At 46.6% G+C, this 19,270-nt stretch overlaps 1 protein-coding gene across 8 annotated transcripts in view; it reads right to left on the bottom strand.

The window, feature by feature from the left end:
* Positions 1-19,270, bottom strand: part of PPP1R12B (protein phosphatase 1 regulatory subunit 12B) — a 245,567-nt gene that overhangs the window by 60,338 nt on the left and 165,959 nt on the right. Inside the window, exon 1 of one of the 8 annotated variants that reach the window (XM_029068788.1) lies at positions 9,844-10,611. The exons of the other annotated variants lie outside the window; for them this stretch is intronic. Within the exon in view, the coding sequence (XP_028924621.1) occupies positions 9,844-9,945 (102 nt within the window). The 5' untranslated portion in view covers positions 9,946-10,611. Of the gene's footprint in view, positions 1-9,843; positions 10,612-19,270 lie in introns of those variants that run through there. 8 annotated transcript variants of the gene reach the window in all.

The raw sequence follows: 19,270 nt of genomic DNA, 5'->3' as shown, positions 1-19,270 counted from the left end.
TCAAGCGCTTCGTACAGTGCTCTGCACATAGTAAGCGTTCAATAAATACTACTGAATGAAAGAATGAATGAATGAGAAAAGGATTCCAGAGAGCTGGAGGGTTGGTCTTTGAGATTCAGTGTAAAGTCAGTTTTGCCTCAAGCACGGGCCTGCAAGTCGGAAGGTCATGGGTTCTAATCCCGGCCCCGCCACTTGTCTTCTCTATGACCGTGGACAAGTCGCCTCACTTCTCCGTGTCTCCGTTACCTCACCTGTAAAATGGGGATTGAGACTGTGAGCCCCACGAGGGATAAGGGACTGTGACCAATCCAATTTGTTTGTATCCACCCCATCGCTTAGTATAGTGCTTGGCACATAGTAAGCACTTAACAAATGCCACTATTATGACTATTACTTTTGCAGAGAAATCTTTTCTGAATTTGAAATCCCCATTTTGAGGGACATTCCCCAACTTCACTAGCTGCATTTTATTTTCAAATCTACAGTATTGTATTTTAAATATCACTGTAATTTATGAGGAAGAACTGCTAAAATGGTTAATCTGAATTTTTCAACTTTGTACTGCCCCAATTGACACTTGCCACCTTCATGTGGGAAGAAAGCTAATCCTGGCTCTGCCATGTATCTGTTGCGTGACTTTGGGCAAGTCACTTCTCTGTGCCTCAGTTTCCTCATCCGTATAATGGGGATTTAAACCCTGTTCTCTCCTACTGAGACTGGAGCCCAATGTGGGACATAGACTATGTACGACCCAACATCTTGGATCTATCCCAGGGCTCAGTATAGTGCTTGGCACATAATAAGCACTTAATAAAAACCATTATATACAAAAATGAGAATCACTAAGTTTCAAAAGTCTATGGGACATGATTTCCTAGTGTAGGTTTGAAAATGACTAACATAGGAAGCTCTTTCTTTAATTTCATTAATGGGGCTGGCACATCTTCTAGTTACCTCATGGGGTGAAGGCCATGGTTCTTCCTTCAAATTCTTAAGGCCAATTCCCCGCATATTATTGTGCAAGAGGACCTCCAGAGTATTCAGTCTCGTTAGCACAATGTTCCAAGCTACCCTAGAAACACGTCAAAGATGCCTCTTTTCCCACCGCCAACTTCTAAAAGCAAACACGCACCCCCGCCCCTCTGAGACACGTTCTTCTGGACTGGAGCCCCAGGAAGATATTCAAACCTAAAGAACTGGTGTTGGGAAAACATTCCAGGTTAGGTGTAACCCGAGAGAAGACAAATTGTGAAATATGGGTTGAGCACTCATAATGCGTGCCCTGGAAGACAAAAGGAAGAAGACACAGCCCCTGCTTTTGAGATACGTACTGTTCACACTCTTATTATTTTGGTTTTCAGACATTTTGGGGGAGAACTGTACTGTCTATGCTTAAGGCAATTCTGCTTAGCTAGTTTCTTGTACAGGCTTACAGTTTTCATTCTCATTTTCACTTGGCCCCCTGAAAATGTTCAGATTATGAAATTTTTTACGGTGGACCCCTTTAAAGACATCTTAAGGTTTCTGGGTATTACCTTCGATCTCTGTCTAAGCTTCTTATGGAGTCACAGCAGCCCGATGCTTTCTTACAGGTTTATCTGAGAAAAGCCGTCCAATGTAAGGTATGCAAAAGACTGCATCCTAGAGATCCACACCCAAGAAAGCATGAGAATGATTCTAATCCCAGCTCTGCCATTTGTCTGCTGTGTGACCTTTGGTAAGTCACTTCACTTCTCTGGGCCTCAGTTGCTTCATCTGCAAAATGGGGATTCAGATGTGGACTGCGTCCAACATGATTAGCCGGCATCTACCCCAGCACTTAATATGATGCCTGGCACATACTAAGCGCTCGACAAGTACCATTTTTTAAAAAGCCACTTAAACTCCTCTGTGCCTCAATTACCTCATCTGTAAAATGGGGATTAAGACTGTGACCCCCATGTGTGACATGGCCTGATTAACTTATATCTATCCCAATGCTTAGTACCGTGCCTGATACATAGTAAGCGCTTCACAAATACAATATATGTTAAAAAAATGATTGGAAACATTTTCACAGTCAGCCAAGAGCTATGGATTGGTGATAAATCTAAAGAAAACCGAGGTGATGTATCAGCCTACATTAGGGAAACCACACACACAACCAAAATTTATATGGGCAATACAGAACTAAACAGAGTTATGTAATTCTGCTAACTAGGCAGCTCACTGACCGACGATGCAATGGCAGACACAGGAAGTAGAAAACTAAATCAAGAAGGTTGGGACATCCTTTGGGAGACTGACCAACAGGCTGAGGCAGCGGTGTGGAATCAGGCTCCTGATAAAGATCCCCAGAGTTACAGTGCTGTCCAACTTTCAGAGTCCAGCTGTGAGCTCTGGACTCCACGGAGGCTCTCCATCCAGCTCCACAAACAGTTCCATCAGCATCATTTACAGGCCAATCCTAGCTCAAACGGCAAGACCAGATCCCAGGCTTCCTCGCTGACCTCCCTGCCTCATGCTTCTTTCATTTTTCTGAAAATACATTTGGTCCCTATGACTACGCTCGTTGAGGGCAGGGAACGTGTCTACCATCTCTGTGGTATTGTACTCTCCCAGGCGCTTAGTACAGTACTCTCTCTGTCCACAGTAACCACTCAATAAATACCACTGATGTCCAAGATCAAGATACCAAGATACCAAGATATCGCCCTCTTCTCAAAAACTTCCAACGGTTGCCCACCCAATACACACTGCCCTTGCCAGATGTTCCAGATGTGTAACTCCCTCCTCAAACTCGTTTCCCTGCTTCCCCTTACCCCTAATGACCTGGTTACCTACTTTACTGAGAAAATTGAAACTATCAGGCATGATCTCCCTAAAATCTCCCCTGCTCCTCTCCAGTCCCTCCCTCCTCCTCCCCCTTTTTCAACTCTCCCATCCTACCCAGAAGTATCTCAAGAAGAGATTTATTCATTTATTCATTCAATCGTATTAATTGAGCACTTACTATGTGCAGAGCACTGTACTAAGTGCTTGGAATGTACAATTGGGCAACAGATAGAGACAATCCCTGACCAATAATGGGCTCACAGTCTAAACGGGGAAGACAGACAACAAAACGAAACAGAACAAAACAAGTAGTCTGGTGTAAATACCATCAAGATAAATAGAATCATAGATATATACACATCATTATCAAAATAGAGTAATAAATAATATATACAAATATGCACAGTGCTGTGGGGACGGGAGGGGAAAGAGTAGAGGGCTGGAGAAGGGGGAATGGGGAGGGGAGGAGGAGCAGAGGGAAAGGCACCAGATCTCCTGCTGGCTCTCAAAATCCACCCCCTCCACCTGTGCATTCAACCTCATCCCTTTTTACTTTATCAAACACTTGCCCCCACCCCTCCCTCCCCTTTTTCCCTCCCTGACTGCCATCTTCAACTGTTTGCTCTCCAATGGCTTCTTCCCCACTGCTTTCACTCTCCTCTCTCTCCTATTCCAAAGAAACTCTGCCTTGACGCCATGGCCCCTCCATATACTACCCCATCTCCCTCCTACCATTCCTCCCCAAACTCCTTGAGCCAACTGTCTACACTCTCAAATTCCTCTCTTCCAATTCTCTTTTTGACCCCTTCCAATCTGGCTTCCACCTCTTTCATTCCACAGAAACTACCCTCTCAAAGGTTACACATGATGTCCTTCTTGCCAAATTCAATGCCCTCTACTCTATCTTAATCCTCCTTAACCTCTCAGCTGCCTTCAACACTGGTGACCAACCCCTTCTTCTGGAAACATTATCCAACCTCAGTTTCAATGATATTGTCCTCTCCTGGTTCTCCTCCTATTTCTCTGGCCACTCATTCTCAGTCTCTGTCATGGGATCCTTCTCTGCCTCCCAACCCTTAACTGGGGACATCCCTCAAGGTTCAGTTCTGGTTCCTCCTCTATTCCCCATCTACAACCCACTCCCCTGGAGAACTTATTTGCTCACATGGCTTCAACTACCACCTCTATGCAGATAATTCCCAAATCTACATCTTCTCCCTCCCCCCCCATGTATATATATATATATATATATCCTTTCTTTTCTTCCTGCCTCCAAGACAACACTACTTGGACATCCTGCTGCCACTTCAAACTTAACATAGCCAAACGGAACTCCTTATCTTCCCACCCAAACCCTGTCTTCCCCCTGGCTTTTGCAGAACTTTAGACAGCACCATCTTCCTTCCTGTCTCACAGCCCATAACCTTAATGTTGTCCTTGACTCTGGCCTGTCTTATCCACAACTGGCACTAAATTCTGTCAGTTTTTTCCTCCACAACATTTCTTGAATCTGGTCATTCCTCCCCATATAAACTTACATCTCACTGGTTCAGGCTCTTATCAAATCCTTCCTCTTTTTTATGATACTTCTTAAGCGCTTACTATGTGCCATGCACTATGCTAAGTGCTGGAGTAGATACAAAGCAATCAAGTTGGACACAGTCCCTGTCCCACATGGGGGCTCACAGTCTTTATCCCCATTTTACAGATGAGGAAACGGAGGCAGAGAGAAGTTAAGTGACTTGTCCAAGGTCACAGAGCAGATGAGTGGCAGAGCCGGGACTAGAACTCAGGTCCTTCTGATTCCCAGGCCCGTGGTCTATCACTAGGCCAAGCTGTTTCTCAACTACCTGACTACGGCATCAGCCTCTTTCGCTGGCGATCTTGCCTCCAGTCTCTCCCCTCTCCAGTTCATCCCTCATTCCACTAGCTGGATCACTTTTCTTAACATAATTCTGTGCCCGTGTCCCCATTCCTCAAAATCCTCCAATGATCATCCATTTCTCTCTGCATCCAAGTGAAACGGCTGAACACCGGCTTTAATTAGTTCTCTCCCCACTATTTATTTTCATTCTTAAGCCACCACACCCCATCTTGTACGTTTTGTTCCTCAAGCTAACCTAACCACGTGCCTCATTCTTGTTTCTCCTGTTGGCCTCTCGCTCAACCCCTCCCTCCCCATTTACATCTGACAGACCACTCACAGTTCTCCCCATCTTCTAGGCCCTCTTGAAATCACTTCTCCTCTAGGAGACCTTCCTTGAATAAACTCTCAACTCCCCAACCTTGTATCCTCCCCTCACAAGGGCCATTTAAGCACTTCAGCATCACCTAAGAACCTTACTTCTCCTCTCTTCCAGTAGCACTTATGTATGCATGAAACTTTAAACTTTGGTGCTTTCCTCTACTTAAAACTGCTTTTAGTGTTTGTCTCCCCAGCTAAATTGTAAACTCCTTGAGGTCCATGATCATGTCTAATATTCTGTAATCTCAGAGGTCACTGCTCTGTCTCGATTAAAGTAAAAACTTCACTAACATGACTGATTAAATGACTGACGCAGCCCTCCTATAGCCTTTCATGTTCTGTTCCCGCTATTGCTGGGGAAACAGCATGACCTAGTGGAAAGAGCACGGGCCTGGGAGTCAGAGGAACTAGGTTCTAATCCTAGCTCTGCCACTTGCCTGCTGTGTGACCCTGGGCAAGTCATTTAACTTCTCTGTGCCTTAGGTTCTTCATCTGGAAAATGAGGAGTCAATCAACGGTATGTATGAGTGCTTAATAGTGTGGAAGGGAAAATATTAAGTGCTTGGAGAATATAACAGAGTTGGTAGACATGATCCCTGTCTCAAAAAAGCTAACCGTCCAGAGGGGGAGGCAGGTATTAAAATAAATTATGGATAGGTACAAAAGTGCTGTGGGACGGGGTGAATATCAAGTGCTTAAAGGTTATAATTTCAAGTGTATGCGCAATGCAGAAGCAGCTTGACCTAGTGGCTAGAGCATGAGCCTGGGAGTCAGAAGGGCCTGGGTTCCAATCCCGGCTCCGCCACTTCTCTGCTGGGCGACACTGGCCAAGTCACTAACTTCTCTGTGCCTTAGTTACCTCATCTGGAAAATGGGGATGAAGACTGCGTCTAACCTGATTACTCTGTATACTACCCCAGTCCATAGAACAGTGCCTGGCACACAGTAAGCCCTTAACAAATACTTTAAAAAAATGAAAAAAGAAGGAGGAAGGATTAAGGGGAAATGAAGGCTTAGTCAGGGAAGGCCTTTTGGAGGAGATATGATTTTAAATATGGCTTTGAAAGTGGGAAGAACGGTGGTCCATTGTATGTGAAAGGGAGGTAGTTCCAGGCCAGAGGGATGTCAGGGCCATGGGGTCAGCGGTGAGACAGACAAGATCAAGATACGGAGAGTAAATTGGAGTTAGAGGAACACAGTGTGGAGACTGGATTGTAGCAGGAAACTAACCAGGTAAGGAAGGAGGGAGAGAGCCGAATGAGTGCTTTAAAGCCAATGGACAGGAATTTCTGTTTGATGCAGAGGTGGATGGGCAACTGCTTGAGGTTTCCTTGGAGTGGGGCGATGTGGACTGAACTTTTTTTTTACAACAACGATCTAGGCAGCTAAGTGAAGTGTGGATTGCAGTGGGGAGAGACAGGAGGCAGGATGGTCAGTGAGGAGGCTGATGCAGTAATCAAGGCAGGATATGATAAATGCTCAGATCAGCAAAGTAGCAGTTTGGACGGAGAGGAAAGTGCAAATTATAGCGATGTTGTGAAGGTTGAACCAACAGGATTTGGTGACAGATCAAATAAGTGGGTTGAACGGGAGATGAGTCGAGGCAACCACGCCTCATACCAAGGTTACGTGCTTGGGAGACAGGGATAATAGTAGTGTTGTCTACACTGATGGGAAGACGGGGGAGAACAGAGTATGTGTGGGAAGATGAGGAGTTCTGTTTTGGACATGTTTAGCTTCAGGTGTCAGCAGGAAAGCCAATTAGAGATGTCATGAAGGCAGGAGAAAAATGTGAGACTGCAGAGGAGAGAGGTCAGAGCTGGAGAGGTAGATTTGGGAATCATCAGAATAGAAAAAATAGTTGAAGCCGTGGGAGTAGATGGAGAATAAAAGGGATTCAGAACTGATTCCCACCAGTGAGAAGATGGGAGTCAGAGGAGAACCCCACAAAAGAGACTGAGAAAGAGCGCCCAGAGACTGGGAAGAGAACCAGTGAAGCCAAGGTTGGATAATCTTTCAAGGAGAAAGGGGTGGTCCATATTGATGAAGAGAGCTGACAGATTGAGAAGGATTAGAATGTAATAGGGGTTGTTGGATTTGGCAACAAGGTCATGGGTGACCATGAAGAGGGCACTTTCTGTGGAGTGAAGGGGATGAGGGGCAGAAAGCAGATTGAAGGAGGTCAAGGACAGAATTGGAGAAGAGGAAGTGGAGGCAGGGGAACTAGACAACTCACTCAAGGAGTTTGAGGAGAAAGGTTAGGAGGGAGATGGAGTGGTAACTGGAGGGAGCCATGGGGTCAAGGGAGGTTTTTTTAGGCTAGGCAGCATAAGAGCACTTTTGAAAGAAGTTGGTAAGGAGCCATTGGAGAGTGAACGGTTGAAGATGTTGGTCAGAGAGGGAACAAGTGAGGAGGGGAAGTGTTTTGACAAGGTACAAAGGGATGAGGTAGACTTTGAGAGAAGGCAGATCTCCTCCTGAGATACTGCTGGGAAAGATGAGAGAGTCAGAGACGGGATAGGAGGAAGGAGAGACTGGAGAGGAGCAGGAGATTTTAGGGCAACCACGCTTCATGATTTCAATCTTATCTAAAATAGAATTTCAAACTTATTTTCCCTCCTACTTTATACTGTGAGCCCCATATGGGACAAGGACTTGTGGCCAACCTAATTATACACCCCAGAAGCTGGTGCAGTGCCCGACACATAGTAAGCACTTAACAAATACTTTGATTATTATTGCTATTAAGGATAACCTAGACAAATAGTAAGCTCTTACATATTATCATTACTTCTATTATTATTATTATTATTATTACAACTACTTGGAATAGCAACCTTAGAGAGTCTACCCTAAGGCACTATAGATGGTAGGCAGCTGGTGACATCCCTGGGACAGACAAGGGTGCAGAATCAGTGATCATCTATACATTTAAACAACAAGTTCAAATTGGGGTTAATTAGCTTCAAGTTCGAGGTCGGGGGGAAAGGGCCCAGGGCCAGGAAGGATATTTAGCAGAGGAAGCTTTGCTTTCAAATAGACCCAGAGATACACAAATCTTCAATGACCCCCAAGTCAGCCTTACAAATCATCACGAAACTATCAGCCCACACACTTTTTCTTGAACAGGTAGGCTCTCCTGGCAGAAGAAAATATGTTACACAACCAGCAAATGTAGTTATTTGCTCTATTGCAATGGGAAAGCTTGGTTTGAAAGGTGGTGTTGCAACAGGTTGACATTAAAGATCACTGCCGGTCTTGGGGGAATTCACTTCCTCTTATTATTGGGATTAGAGAACCCAGATCCTAGAGGCATCACGGTGGAAGGCTAGCAGTAGCGGAACAATAGGAGCAGTGTTCAGGAAAAAATTCAGCAATACCACTAAGGTTGTTTTCTTCTAGTGCAATGCTTGTGGAAAAAGCCCGTTAGGGAAGGGAGAGATATGTTTAGAAGGAACACAAATATGAATTATAAGTAAAATAAACATTTCAAAGGCCACAGGAGCACAGGGGGCTGTTCCTGGTGCCTGCTGATCCATCTTGCTTTCCCCCTAAACTCCCTAAATAAGGAAATGAAGTTCTCTCCTCCTGCTTTCTTTGCTCTCCAAGGAAGGAATGCTACCTAATATGCTGATCATGGCTTCTGGCCTCTCACCCACAGGTTGTTACTGTCCCTCTATCTGTCCCGCTTGCCCCAACGGACAGTTCGGTTTCTCAGTCTTCCCCAAATCCTTTGCCCTAGGATCACCTGCTTTCATCTGAGAGAAAGGTCTGCCCTACGACCACCTGCTTTCACTCTGAGAGAAAGGTGCTCAGCAAGAGCAGAAATGATGGTTTCCCGCCCCTTTGGTTCGTCGATCGTGAGCCCTCTGAGGGACAGTGGCCGTGTCTAACTCCTACCTTGCTATTCTTTCTCAAACCTTAGCACAGTGCTTTGCACACAATAAGCGCTTAATAAATACTACTACTTCTGTTGTTCTCTGGGTTTGGGGGGTGGGGAGGAAGGGGGTTCTGCCTAGAAGGACATAAGGATAATAATAATAATGTTGGTATCTGTTAAGCGCTTACTATGTGCGGAGCACTGTTCTAAGCGCTGGGATAGATACAGGGTAATCAGGTTGTCCCACGTGAGGCTCACAGTCTTTGGCTGGAGGTCCTTGTCACCTTCAATTTCCTGGCTTCCTAAATAGGTTACGTACTTTGGGGTCCAGAACAAGTTCTGGAACAAAAGTTTAAGTCCATAGCAGCATATGCACACACACTCTCACACACACACACACACACACACACACACACACCCCTACCCCCACACCCTTCCCCCAACTGCAGATTAACAAGGTAAGTGGTTTTGACTTCACTTCCACATTAAAGGTTTTCACCAGGTAAGTGGGGTCAACCCACTAGTGTACCGGACAAGGAGGTTTCTCCACAAAGGGAAGAAACTGAGAAAAGCACCAAATAATATGGTGACCACGGCTCTATAATCCTGCAGCCAGACAGCGACACGGCGGTTGACGCAGACTGCAAGACAGTACTTGTATTTTTTACTTTGTCAAAACCTGCCCAAGGTCTGGAGGATATTAAATATTTTGAACCATAACTTCTTGCGGAGAAGCAAACAGGCACTTTATTTGCAAGGAAAACCACTTTTTTTCCCCTTCTGACCCCACCGCCCTGAAAAACACACTGGAGAGTAAAAAGCTTTACCCTTGCATCTCCCCTCCCGCCCGCCTTTCACCACCTTTGACACGACTAAGAACAACAGAAATGGAAATGCTGCTTACACGCAGTGTCTTGGCAATCGGGGAGGGAGAGGCTGGGGGAGAATCAGACTGAGACTTCCTACTTCGTGTGAACTCTTTACTCCGGGTGTATAAGGAGGACATGGTGTCTCAGAGCGTGGAGGGGCCGAGGGGCACCAAGCCTCTGAATCTTCTCCAAAACCACGGGAAACCGGCCCTTGGGCTGCCACGGCACAAATCCTTCTCCCGAATGGGAGCGATGCCACTTGCGATGGAGTCTAACGACAGGCTGCAAACAGTCCTGCAAATCGGTTTCTAGCTTCGAGCCGATCCTCTCTGAGAGCTCTGCTCCATCAACGCTCCGGTTCGAGTTCGGCCCCGAATGCCAAGGTCCAGCCGCTGGGGTGGAGAGGGCGCGGGCTAGCCGCGTGACCGGTCCCACCTTCTGTGCCTAGGGCGGGCGGCCCTTTACTCCTCCTCACAGGGACGCTTCCTCCCGAGGCTTACAAGTGCCCGCCCCGGGAAACCAGAGCCTCTGCTCCACAATCCTGAATCGAGGCACAGCGGGAGTGATGAACTCTGAACTTGCCAGGGAACTCCGGTGAGCCGCTCCAGTGGCAGGGTCCAGGAAAAGGACCACCCCCGCCTCCCCCGGTCCCAACCTTTTGAATGCAAGAAACCTTCACTCTGCTGGGCTGCAGAGACTTGTCTCCTGCCACAACAAACTCAGACCGCGGATTTCGAGAAACCAAAGTAGTACAAAGAAGAACTGGGAGTTGAAGAAGAGGAGGCAGTCTGGAGGAAGTTGAGTTCCCCCCTGTGTCTTCCAGTCAGAGCTGCTTTTACATATAAACACACACACACACACACACACATCTTTTTCCCCTCCCCTCTTGCTATTTTCTGACATTCCAAATCCTTATTCGCTCAGCAAGGAATGCTGGAGGAGGGCCAAGGGCAAAGATCCGCTTTCAATTTGGGATTCGGGTTGCCACTTGTAGAGGGAAAAGAAACCTTGTGAGCTCTGGGGGCCTGACAGGAGGCTCCCTGGAACTAAAGCCCCACCGCTCCTTTGTGGATTAATAGACAGCAGCTTGGGACTGTGAGCCCGTCATTGGGCATAGGGATTGTCTCTATCTGTTGCCGAACTGTACATTCCAAGCGCTTAGTACAGTGCTCTGCACATAGTAAGCACTCAATAAATACTACTGAATGAATGAATGGGCCGGTGAAAGAGCTAACTCCCCAGTGCCTGCCTTAGCAAGTGCCGCTTTGCCGACTGGCTCCTTTGAAGCAGTGTGGCCTCGTGGAAAGATCATGGGCTGGGGAGTTGGAGGGCCTAGCTTCTAATCCCGATTTTGCCAAGGCAAGTCACTTAACTTCTCTGTGCCTCAGTTTCCTCAGCTGTTCTCCCTCTTAGACTGTGAGCCCCATGTGGGATGGAGACTGTTACCTGATTAATCTGTATATACCTCAGGGCTTAGAACAGTGTTTGACATGCAATAAGGGCTTAACAAATACCATAAAAAAAGCAGGGTTACGAAAAGAAAGCCCTCAGAGAGGCTGCATCTACTTGTGCAAATTGCCCCGATAATTCAGGCCCCCATAATATACAGCGGCTTGAATTATCCGGCTATAATGATACCCTTGCTTCTCACGTTAAACTGATGGCTGAAATTGACTAGTTTGATCACAGTATTTTCCGTTGGCAGGTTTTCTGAGGGGAGAACTGATTGGGTCTCTTGGGAGGCTGTGACCGTGTAGGAGCGGGAGAAAGGAGGTAAGAGGTGCAAAGGAAGAGAGAAAGAAGAGTTGCCTGGAGAGCCCATGGCACCCCAGCTCATGTGACTCTGGGAAAGGGTAGCTGGTTTTTTTTGGGGGAGGGCGGGGAGGGGTTAATGGTATCTTTTAAGTGCTTACTACGTGTCAAGCACTGTTGTAAGCTCTGGAGTAATAATAATAATAATGATGTTGGTATTTGTTAAGCGCTTACTATGTGCCGAGCACTGTTCTAAGCGCTGGGGTAGACACAAGGGAATCAGGTTGTCCCACGTGGGCCTCACAGTCTTAATCCCCATTTTACAGATGAGGTAACTGAGGCACCGAGAAGTTAAGTGACTTGCCCAAAGTCACACAGCTGACAAGTGGCCGAGCCGGGATTCAAACCCATGACCTCTGACTCCAAAGCCCATGCTCTTTCCACTGAGCCACGTAGCTACAACTTAATCAGATTGGACACAGTCCCTGTCCCACATGGGACTCATAGTCTATGTAGGAAGGGGAAGAGTTATTGAATTCCCTCAAAAATGAATGATCTGGTGTCCTGGCAGTAGAGGGAGTTAGGGGAAGGGAATACTGGAACTGAAGGGTGGAAGGGAGAAGAAGGGAAGCAGAGCAGCATAATATGCTCCCCTGAATTCAATCCCATTTCGGGTGACCCATCCTTCAACTCCTCCAAAATGGCCCAGGAGCCCTGAGAGCAGTAACCAGGTGAAAACCACAATCTGCCTTTCTCAGACTCTGCAAAAATGAACACAGAATTAAAACTGCACGTACACCACTCCATTCTGTTTAGAACAGTTGCTTGGCATATAGTAAGCGCTTAACAAATACCATCATTATTAAGATGACTACCCCGCTACGATGCTGATCCAAATCTATCTTTTCCCACCTTCCCCCCTTCAGCTATCTCCCGACTTTATTGGCTGCTTCTGGAAAACCAGAGAGGCAAAAACGCACTCCACTCTGGTAAACTCGGTCAGAGTTAAAGAGCAAAATTCCTGCAGGGTTGACGCCAGAATGTTAAATGGATGGAAAATTAGGGTCATATTTTCAGGATGGCGAATCCAGATGTAGGATGGAGGCTTTAGGGTTAAGGAATCCTTTAGAGAAACAGCGGGGCTAATCTTGTCGAATGAACCTAATCGATTCCATTTGGCAACGCTGGAGAGGCCAGAGAGAACCAGAGAATGAGAACCCTGCGGCCTCTGACTGACAGCCTCTGTTCCTCCACCTCAGATCCAAAAGCTACCTGCGAAAAAAAGGAAACTGAGAACACATCGGAAAAGGTCTATCCTCCATTAGAATGGACTCTCGAAGACATTCTGTTGGTTTTTTGTTAAGCATTATGTGCCAGACACTGTACTAACCACCGGGGTAGATACAAGCTAATCAGGTTGGACACAATCCATGTTCCACATGGGGCTCACAGTCTTAATCCCAGTTTTACAGATGAGGTGACTGAGGTACACAGAAGAGACGTGACCTGCCCGAGGTCACACAGCAGACACGTGGCCAAGCCGGGATTAAGATCCAGATCCTTCTGACTCCCAGGCCCATGCTCTATCCACTAGGCCATGCTGGTCAACGTAGTAACTCCCAGTGGCATGGGAAAGAAGCTGGAAAAGAGCCAGGTTCCCCAAAAACCGGACTTAAAAGCTTTTCCATTCCATATCTCTCTCATTGTTCTCTCCAGAAAAGGCCAGTTTGTGATGAGAAATATTTTTTACTACTATGCGCATGTCCAAGAAGTGACACTAAAGGTACCTACAAATTGGGAAAGAAGAAATCTGTCAGGATTCTAAGGTCACACCTTGATGATAAAGCTGGATTCATCTTGTCTGATCATTTCCTCATCACAATGAAGTAAAGGAGTGCTGTGAATTAAGTCCAGTCTTACTAAACGTATCCTCTGTAGCCCTACTTGAGGAGGCCACAAAGAATTTAGAAGCTGAAGTCAGAATTTATTCCAAACCTCTGGGAAACAGTCAATTCTACAGATAGGATCACCAGTGAAAGTACTGCAATCATTCCTACAGGAGCTCCTATATGTTGATGATAATAATAGTGGTATTTGATAGGCGCTTACTATGTGCCAAGCACTACATTAAGCATGGGGAAAGATAGAAGATAACCAGATTGGACACATTCCCTGTCCCACTTGGGGCTCGGAGTTTATGGGGGAGAGAGAACAGGATCATTTTTCTACAGAAATGTTCAGGCCATGTTTCCCCACTCCTCAAGAAACTCCAGTGGTTGCCCATCCACCTCCACATCAAACAAAAACCATTGGCTTTAAATCACTCAATCACCTTGCCCCCTCTTAGCTCACCTTGCTACTCTCCTACTACAAACCCAGCCCACACACTTCACTCTTCTAATGCTGACCTCGATCTCGTCTATCTCGCCGCCGACCTCTTGCCCACCTCCTGTCTCTGGCGTGGAACTCCTTCCCTCTTCATGTCTGACAGAAAACTGCTCACCCTCCCACCCCGTCAAAGCTGATCTCTCATTCTCTCATTCTCTCTGGCCTCTCCGACACTGAAGGCATATCTCCTCCAAGAAGCCTTCCCTGACTAAGCCCCACTATCCTCTTCTCCCACTCCCTTTTGCATCACCCTGACTCGCTCCCTGTATTCACTCCACCTCCCAGCCCCACGACACTTAGGTACATATCTGCAATTTATTTATATTAATGTCTGTCTCCCCCTTCTAGACTGTAAGCTTGTTGTGGGCAGGAAATGTGTCTACATTGTGTACAATGTGTATATATCTGCAATTTATTTATATTAATGTCTGTCTCCCCCTTCTAGACTGTAAGCTTGTTGTGGGTAGGAAATGTGTCTACTTATTGTCCCACTGAACTCTCCCCAGAGCCTTTCTTCTCCACTTTACCAGTGATGAAACTGAGGTGAGGAGAAGTTAAGGGTCTTGCCCAAGTTCACAGAGCAGCCAGACGGTGGAGCTGGGACTGGAACCCAGGTCCCCTGACTCCCAGGCCTGTGCTCTTTCCATTAGCCTGCCCTGCTTCTGTGCATATATGCAGAATCCTGCTGATTAGGACCACTTTCCAAATCAGCAGAGCCCTATGAATTTACAATTATCCTGAAGAAGACTGAGGTTAGGTTCCAGCATATACTTGCCCAGTCAGTGGCACAGAGCTGAAGGACATCACTGAATCCTGCCACCTAAGCAGCACACCCTATCAAATGATGTGAAAACCCAATTAAAAAGTCGAGTTCATCCTCTGGGGGAGTCTGGCAGAGTGTAACAGCTTAACATCCAAATTCCAAACAAATTTAAGGTTTTGTGCCCTGCCATCTACAGGGTTGTGAAACGCCACACCCAACTTGTACAGTAGATCTCCCCATGCCACCTACTAGCTGTAATTAACATTAAATGTCAAGGCAGCATCACAAACAATGAGGCCTTGGAATGCAGTCAGCTCACCAGCACTGAAGCAATATTCGTTAATTATCACCCCACTGCTGGGTGGGAAACCCAAATAACTGCTCTATGGGGAGCTGAAAGGGGGACACCATAAACAGATGGGGAAAACCTTTTCCTAACACGATGAAGCAAAACCTCACAAGAAACAACCCTGGGCAGAAGCAGGATCCAGCCAGTCACGACTACAGCAAAGAGAAATACAAAATAGCTCTTCCCATCTTCACAGCTTTCCCGAAATCACATCCATCGATCAATCAATAATACTTACTGAGAGCTTTACTGTGTGCAGAGCACTGTACTAAGCACTAGGGAGAGTGCAGTACAAAAGAGTTGATCGGCAAGTTCCCGGCCCACAACAAGCTTGCAGTTTATAAGAGTACAATATAACGGAGGTTTTTGTTTTTTTATATTTGTTAAGCACTTACTTTGTGCCAGGCACTGTACTAAGCGCTGGGGTAGATGAAAGTTAATCAGGTTGGACACTGTCCCTGTCCCACATGGGGCTCACAGTCTTAATCCCCCATTTTACAGATGAGGCAACTGAGGCCCAGAGAAGTTAAGTGACCTGCCCAAAGTCACATGGCAGACAAGTGGCAGAGCTAGGATTAGAACCCAGGTCCTTCTTACTCCCAGAACCGGCTTTATCCAGGAAGCCACGCTGTTTCTCTGGTTGACATTGGTAGTTGGTAGATGTTTCCCTGCCCACTAGGAGCTTAATAGTCACATCTCTTCCAGGAGGCTTTCCTCAAGTAATTTCTCATCTCCCTAGGTCATGGTAGCAGTAATGGTCATGGTAATACCATATGGGGCTTGCACTCTTAATCCTCATCTTACAGATGAGAGAACTGAGGCCCAGAGAAGTGAAGGCTTGCCCAAGCTCACACAGCAGATGTATGGTGAAGCCGAAATAAGAACCCAGGTCCTTCTGATTCCCAGGCCCTTGCTCTATCCACTAAAGTATCCAGTAAAGTATTAAGAGCTTAGTCTGTGCAGAGCACAGTATTAAGTGCTGGATGCCGAAGCAGCTGGGACCAGGACCCACATGTCCCGAGCTGCCATGCTACCGAGACCCCTGGAGACCACTCCTGCCCGTCGCTGGAGGAGTCCAGCCCTGTTCCCCCCACCAGCCCACCATACACACGAGGAGCCGGGAGCCAGGAACAGCCGGCCTTCCCAACTGTTGGACCCCTGGGAAGCTGCAGCAGTTCATTCGTTCACTCACTCAATCATTCAATTCTATTTATTAATCACTTACTACGCCTGGGAGAGTACAATATAACGATAAACACATTCCCTACCCACAACGAGCCGACAGTCTAGAGGGGGGGACAGACATTAATATAAATATGGACATATGGAATGACAGATATGGACATAAGTGCGTGGGATTGGGTGGGGGGGGACGAATAAAGGGAGCAAGTCAGGGCGACGCAGAAGGGAATGGGAGAAGAGAAAAGGAGGGCTTAGTCAGGGAAGGCCTCTTGGAGGAGATATGTTTTCAATAAGGCTTATCGGAAGCAAGGCTCAGTTCGGAAGCAAAAGCCGTGGGCCTCCAGGAATGCCCCCTCCTTCTACTGCTCCCCTACTTTGTCCTATTTCTTTTATTCTTGCCTTTTTAAATGCTTCCATTGTCTGTGACTTTTTCATCTTTTTAAATGTCTGTCCTCCCCATGAGCCCTTTGTTGGACAGGGCCCATTTCTGAACTGTTGATCTTGTGTTCACCCCAGGGCCCACGGCAGTGCCTGGCCCACAGTAGGCACTTAATAAATGGCACAGCTGACTACACCAGACCAGGAGGGGGGCCGTGGGGGGAATAAAGTAGAGGGAGCTCACCCCGACCTTGCACAGATGAGAGAAACAATCCAACAGAACTGTAATCCTCTTTGCCTAAACTAGGTCAGAGACCCATAATTTGCAGTAGAACCCCAATCTGAGCCTTTCAAACAAACCCCCAAACCGTCAGGAAGTAAAGCTCTTCTGCCACCGAGGAGACTGCAGATACAATCAGCATTTTGAACTCCTTGCAGGGGCATAGTGTGCTTCTTGGCAAAAATGAATGGGTGGTAGTATTTACGGCTACCCAACTGGCAAATGGGATTTATTCCCTAGCCACAACAGCCCTGGGCAACATTTGACTCAGAAATTCAGGAAGCCCGTGTGCGTCCATTGGAAAGCACAGCTCCGACTTGACTAAAATCTTGGAAACAAACTGGCTGGGGCGAGTGATAGCTGGGCTAAAATGACTTCACCCGCAGTAGCTATTCGCAAATGACCTTGCAAATAGTCGCCGGCTCAGGGTGACTAAGAGCAAATTTGGGCAAGTAGCAAAGAATGTTCATTTCAGTGTTTATACTCTCTATCTTTCTGGCACGGGTGGGGAGGGGGGAAAAGGAGGAGGGGGTACAACTTAGAAAAATGCACTGAGGGCTGCTACCATTTTTGCGGCTATTTGTATGGGTTGATTTTCAGTTCTGGGTAGCCAAATGAACCTAGAGCACAAAGCAAATGTGAGAACATTCAAATAAATGAGATACACATGTTTGTTTCGATCTTAGATGGCCCACACAGAAATGTGCAATTATTCTGATAAAATGCATCATGAATTGAATAATGTAGCTAGTGCAGTTTTATTTGACTGGCTGAACAATCAGAGAGAGAAATTAATGAACCAGTGGGTAATTTCAAACTTTCCCTCTTCCTCGCCTTTAGACCTAATAAATAACGTGACAAGCTCAACATTAACCTAATTCCAAAGTAGAGGTTTTAACCGCACGTGAGTTGGGAAAGAATTATTCTCGCCGCCATCATTATGCTGATGCATACAGTATCACGCACAGCAGAACTGAAATATACGCAGAAGCCAACTAAGATGGAGTTCTGAAGCGATGCTGGGGAAACTCAACCTGAGAATTCCACTGCTGCTGGGAGAGCAGACCTGGGAATGGGTTAATGGGATTGGGAGCTCAGAGCACAGAAGCGGCGCGGCCTAGAGCACGGTCCTGGGAGCCAGAAGGACCTGAGTTCTAATCCTGTTTTGGCCACTTGTCTTCTGTGTCACCTCTGGCAAGTCACCTCACTTCTCCATGCCTCCGATACCTCATCTGTAAAATGGGGATTAAGACTGTGAGCCCCATGTGGGATATGGACTGTGTCCAATCTGATTAGCTTGTATCTACCCCAGAGGCACATTTAGTAAGAGCTTAAATACCAGAAAAAAATGTATTTCCAGAAGATCTATAAAGATGAGGTGGACACTCTATTTTGGATGGCAGTTGCGGGGCGGACAAGACGTGTAAAATCTCAAGGCTGGGGACTAGGCTAGAGGGAGGAGGATAAATTGGGCAAGCAGGAGAAGTCATGTGACTCAGAGCTCCTATACCACTGGGTAACCAGGGGTCTTGGGGAACACCTGAGTGGCTAGGGCAGTTCCTATCTCCGTGCCACTAGGCCAGGAAAGCCCCTAACCCTAGGCTCACCTCTCCATTCCCCCCACAAAATTTGTAAGCAGTCAGGACCAGGACAGGCTGGCTTGGAGTGGTGGAGGATTCCAAAAGGATAAGTAATGAACTGTGATGTGGACTGTTTTTCTTCTGAATTATACAATTTAACCTGCTATTTTTTTCCTCCTCCTGCCGGTCCAGCCCCCGTTTAAAGTGCAAGCCCTTCATTGGTCATTTCCTATAATTAAATCATTGTCTCATGCCCAAGGACTTCGTGTGGGGCTTCCCCATGGGGACGCCTTGGAAAACATTACCCTGAATTGATTGATGGGAGTGCACGTCTACCCTCAGGAGACTTTGAATCATGGACAGAAGATAGGTGTTGTTAATGACCCAGAAGGCCCACAGGTCAGTGGTCCCGAGCAGTCTGTTGGGCTGTTTCTAGCATCCGCAAAGACGTGGCGGTAATCAATCAGTCAATCAATTGTATTTATTGAGCCCTTACTGGGTGCAGAGCATTGTACTAAGCATTTGAGCTCTGTACTAACCCGACTCCAGTCACAAGGAAACAGAGAGGAAAAAAACAACAGGCAATTGAGAACCAAATAGGGAACCTAATTCAACTTAAGTTTCTTTTTCAATCAGATGAATGGAAAACCACATCATCTTTCAGCAGTAAAAATGGCAGAGGCTAAGAGGTGCAGATTGGGTTTGACCTTTCTCAGCTTTCCTGAAGAAATCTGCTACCATGGAAGAAAGCCACAGAGTGATCGGTAAAATTAGGAGCACACATTAATAA

Source organism: Ornithorhynchus anatinus, chromosome 7 (assembly GCF_004115215.2).
Source record: "Ornithorhynchus anatinus isolate Pmale09 chromosome 7, mOrnAna1.pri.v4, whole genome shotgun sequence".
NCBI classification, from domain to species: Eukaryota; Metazoa; Chordata; class Mammalia; order Monotremata; family Ornithorhynchidae; genus Ornithorhynchus; species Ornithorhynchus anatinus.
Note: the sequence above shows the minus strand (reverse complement) of the source record. Positions and strands in the feature narration are given on the sequence as shown.